Below are 4,636 nucleotides of genomic sequence, written 5' to 3' on the forward strand. Positions count from 1 at the left end.
CACAACAGGTCAGAGCAGACCCCACTAGCTCAATAGAAGGGGTCCAAAGAGGAGTTTTTAGGGTTTAAAATGTAACATAGTATGGTGATGTAATGATTTTTACAGGCTGTATGTAAATGCTGTAGGATTTGTATCTTGTACTAGATGTGTTAGTGAGAAATAGAATATTCAACACAGAAGATTGATTGTATTGTAACGGGAACCTCCCTCTTGTATGCTCTTCTCCTCTTACTCTCTTGCCCTCTCACCCTCTCTACCCCTCTCTTCTCTCAGGCCTGCTCCGAGCTGTGCCTGGCAGCTGCAAGCAACGCCCTGCACCCAGGCCCTTTGCAATAAACCGCAAGTTCCACGAAAAGGCTGGAAAGATCTCTTGTCTCCGTCGGTCCAGACCGTCCTACCCCCCGATACTCCTGCAAACACGCTCATTCCTTGTTTTCCCCAAACCAGGATTGCCCATTGCCAACCCCAGGGAGGCTGAGAGGAAGAGGAAGATGCCCCGGGACACTGAGGCAGGTGAGGAGGAAGTCAGTGCCCCTTTCCCCTCTGTGCTGCTCCATCTCCCAGCCCAGCACAGCCCCGGCTGCAGCTCAGCCCTGGGGGGATTTCCTTGCCCTTGCCTGTGGCACGGAGGAAAATCCCATCCTGTCCTTGTCCTTCCTCCCCCAGAGCAGGAGCTGAGCATGGAGAGCAGGGAGGACAAATGCCCGCGGCAGAACCTGGTGGAAGAGGCTGTTTTGAGCGGCTCGATGGTGCAGGAAGCCAATGAGGAGGAAAAGCCCCGGAGATGCCGCACGAGGAGGGGCTGCAAACGCAGCTGGCGGGGATCTGAGGGGGAAAGAGCCAGCCTGGGCTGGGAAGGCGGCCGGAGACAGAGCCAGAGCTCAGAGCTGGTGCTCCGTGAGCAGCTCCATGATGGGGAGAAGCCCCACACTTGTGGGGAGTGTGGGAAGAGCTTCAGGTGGAACTACAACCTGATTGTGCCCCAGAGGATCCACACTGGGGAGAAGCCCTGCGAGTGTGGCGAGTGTGGGATGTGCTTCATCCAGAGCTCCGGCCTGATCACGCACCAGAGGACCCACACTGGAGAGAGGCCCTATGAGTGTTCCAAGTGTGGGAAGAGGTTACAGACCAGCTCTGATCTCCTCCATCACTATCTGAGTCACAGAGAGGAGAGGCGCTTCCAATGCCCCGACTGCGGGAAGGGATTCAAGCACAACTCCGCCCTCGTCAGGCACCGGTGCATCCACACTGGGGAGAGGCCCTACGAGTGTCCCCAGGGTGGGAAGAGCTTCTCCAGCAGCTCTAGCTTGACCCGACACCAACGGAGGCACTGGTAAGGGAAGCCCTGCGAGTGCCCCGAGTGCGGGCAGAGCTTCGTGCGCTGCTCCAGCTCCACCCCCCACTGGAGGAGGCACTTTGGGCACAGCCCAGGTGAGCCACATTCCCTGTGATCCATGTTGAGAACATACCTGGCTGTTTCGCCTTTTAATTTCACCTTAATTTTTCTCTATTCTCCATCTCTTTGCACTGCAAAAGCCAAGAGGAATGGATCTGTCACCTCAAAATCACTCAAATCCCAGTGATAACAGCTCAATCTGACCCCAAAAAGAGCTCAAACCCACCTCAAAAAACTCAATCCCATGCCAAACTCACTCGATTCCGCAGTCATCAGGCTGAGATGAGGTTGGGAGGTGATTTAGAGTCGTGGGATCTCAATTAGAGTGGTGGGATGGAGATTGTGTGGGGTTGGATGTGTGGGATGTATTTGACAGCAAATAAAACTCTGAGACTTACTGATTTCTCTCCTGTTCATGTTCAGTCTTTGCAGTTCTGTTTGCAGAGTGCCGCCTTCTCAGCTCATTGTCTTTGTGTCCCTTTTCTCTCCTGCCTCTCTTTGCCTGCTCCGTTTCTCTCTCAGTGTCTCCCTGGATCCACGGACCACCAGAGACCCTCCCCTGATTTAATTGACCCAGGCACCACCAGAGACCCTCCCTATATTTAGTTGCCTCAGGGACCACCCAATACCCTCCCCTGATTTATTGCCCCAGTGCCCACCAAAGACCCTCCCCTGATTAAATGACCCCTCTCCTGAGTTAATTGACGCCTGCCACCAAAGACCCTCCCCTGATTTAGTTGACCTTTCCCTGTTTTAATTCCCCTTCCCCTGATTTAATTGACCCCTGCCCTGAATTAATTGACCTCTGCCCTGATTTAGATGACCCCTCTGGCCCCATAGACCCTCCCCTGATTATTTACTATTTTATTTCCCTATTATTATTTCAATTCCCAGTCCCAGGAGCTGAAGTCCTGAAGGCTGGCAGGGAAATGTCTCTGTAGGATTTTGCTCCATTTCCCTTCAAGGGCAGGAACATCTTTTCCTGGCTGGAAGCTGGAATTGCAGACTTTTGGAATGTGTGCAGGGCAATATGGACTGGGATCAAATATGGACTAGGATCAAACAGGGACTTGGATCAAATAGGGACTGGGATCAATAGGGACTGGGATGAAATACGGACTGGGATCAACTATTCACTGCGATCAGATATGGACTGGGGTCAAATTTGGACTGACATCAATTATTGATTGGAATCCTACAGTGTGGGATAAACTGGACTGAGCTTATATAGACTGAGATCAAATATGGGCTGGGATCAAATATGAATTGGGATAAAATAGGGCCTGGATCAAATATGACAGATTTTATGGACTGGGATCATATGTGGACTAGGATAAGCTATGGACAGGGATCAAATATGGACTGGGATCAAATATGGATTGGGATCAAATGGACTGGGTTCCTACAGACTGGGATAAACTGGACTGAGATTATATAGATGTCACGGTTTGAGAGGAAGTTAGTTTTCTGGGATATGAAGTGGTCAGGCCAGTAGGTGCTCACATTTGAATACTGGCACCTGGTTTGGCCACTGGGGACATTGGATACGCCTCTGTGAACACAGGGGTTAAAAAGCAGAGCACTCCCAGGGGAAGCTCTCCAGGGTTCCAGCGAGGGAAGCAGGTCGGGCCTCCCCTGCCCAGCTCCTGGCTGGTTTGGGGCTGGGTGAGGTAGGCCTGGCCCGAGGATGGAACGGTGGAAGAGCCCTGAGAGGCATAGGGCAGCCACACCTCTGCCCAGGAGACAGAGAGAGAGAGACAGAGCGCCTGTGCCACCGTGAAATTTGATATCCTGTGCTGGCAGCACAGCCCGGCTGGTGGAAAGGGGCGGGGGGGATGCAGCGAGAAGGGGTCCGGCCTCTGTGGGAGCTTTGGATGGGTAGAGCCCGAGCTTTTAACCCTTTTTCGGACAAGGAAATCTTTGCAGAACATTAACCTTTCCTGGAAGAGAGATAAGAGATGAAATGGAGCAAGGAAATGTGCAAGTGTGAAGGTCTGGGCAAGTGAAAGATGTCGGGAGAGTAGAGAAGAATCTTAGGTGGGAAGAGATGATGGAGTGGCCTTAGCTGGACTTTTCCTGTATAGCCATGGACAGAACCATGTTTCCTGTGACACAGAGACTGCATCCAGGGGGAGGCAATGGCTCAGAGCCAAGAGGGTTCAGTGTTGGTACCCCTCGGCCCCAGGGGGTGAAATTTGGTGGGCACAGGTGTCCCAAAGGTGCGACTGTGCCCTTTTTGGAATGGGACAAAGCATCCTTAAAAGGACAACTCTAGAAGCAGCTCGGGTCCATGTGCAGTGGTGAGAGTACTGGACATGGAAGGAAGATGTCACGATGGCAGATGTTCTCCAGGCGGTGCCACAAGTGACGTGGGAACACACGAGGTTTCAACGGTGCTTCCTGGGGAAGCCTATGGCACAAGAAGGACTCCTCTCCTCTTGATGAAGTGAGAATTGATTACCTAAAGGGTGGTGATGGACCGAGAGTTGATGATTTGGGGGATAGATGTATTGGAAATTTGGTGGCGGGGGGGGAAATGTGTTTGGAAAGTTTTCATTTTCCCTGTGTGTTTCTTGTTACTTAGAGTTGTAGTTTAGTTAATAAAGGTTTCTTTTCTTTATTTCTGAGTGGGGGCCTGCTTTGCTTATTCCTGGTTACATCTCACAGCGGACACCAGGGAGCATATATTTTCATGGGGGCACTGGCATTGTGCCAGCATCAAACCATGACACCTACGCTGCCAGTTGGCCTTTTTCCACCTCTCCAGCCATCCCCACAGAGCACTGGCTACCATCCATGAATCAGTGTAGAGGTAGAGCTTTGGCCATTTCTCTCCCTTAGAAATGTCCAGGGCCAGCTGAACGGCTTTGAGTTCTGTAAGTTGACTTGATCCACCTTCTCCTTCAGTAGCCTCTGCCACCTGTTGTGTGGGGCTCCATATGGCTGCTTTCCACTTCTGATCCATCCCTGTGATGTGACAGGAACCATCAGTGAAAAGAACGTAGCGCATTTCCTCTGGGGGCAGTTGGTTATAGGGAGGAGCCTCTTCATCCCGTGTCACTGGTTCTTGTTGCTCTTCATCAGTAAGACCAAAGTTCTCACCTTCCGACCAGTTTGTAATTATCTCCAAAATCCCAGGGCGATTCAGGTTTCCAGTACGGGCGCACTGTGGGATAAGAGCAATCCGTTTACTCCATGTAGCATCAGTGGTGTGGTGGGGGGTGGGAACCCTTCCTTTGA

At 51.8% G+C, this 4,636-nt stretch overlaps 1 protein-coding gene across 1 annotated transcript; it reads left to right on the forward strand.

Moving 5' to 3' along the window:
* The first annotated feature begins 280 nt into the window (after nt 1-280).
* Nucleotides 281-2,061, forward strand: LOC134432801 (zinc finger protein 3-like). Its single transcript, XM_063181715.1, has 2 exons — nt 281-513; nt 667-2,061. The coding sequence occupies exons 1-2, from the start codon at nt 492-494 to the stop codon at nt 1,335-1,337; spliced, it is 693 nt and encodes a 230-aa protein (XP_063037785.1). The 5' UTR covers nt 281-491; the 3' UTR covers nt 1,338-2,061.
* The last annotated feature ends 2,575 nt before the right edge of the window (nt 2,062-4,636 follow it).

The sequence above is a fragment of the Melospiza melodia genome (assembly GCF_035770615.1).
Source record: "Melospiza melodia melodia isolate bMelMel2 chromosome 7 unlocalized genomic scaffold, bMelMel2.pri SUPER_7_unloc_1, whole genome shotgun sequence".
NCBI lineage: Eukaryota > Metazoa > Chordata > Aves > Passeriformes > Passerellidae > Melospiza > Melospiza melodia.

What these genes read in the sequence shown, in the direction of transcription:
- LOC134432801 (XM_063181715.1), top strand. Translation starts at nt 492, where the DNA reads ATGCCCCGGGACACTGAGGCAG. An exon ending in GCCCCGGGACACTGAGGCAG is followed by an intron (nt 514 to 666) that starts GTGAGGAGGAAG and finishes TTCCTCCCCCAG; the next exon opens with AGCAGGAGCTGAGCATGGAG.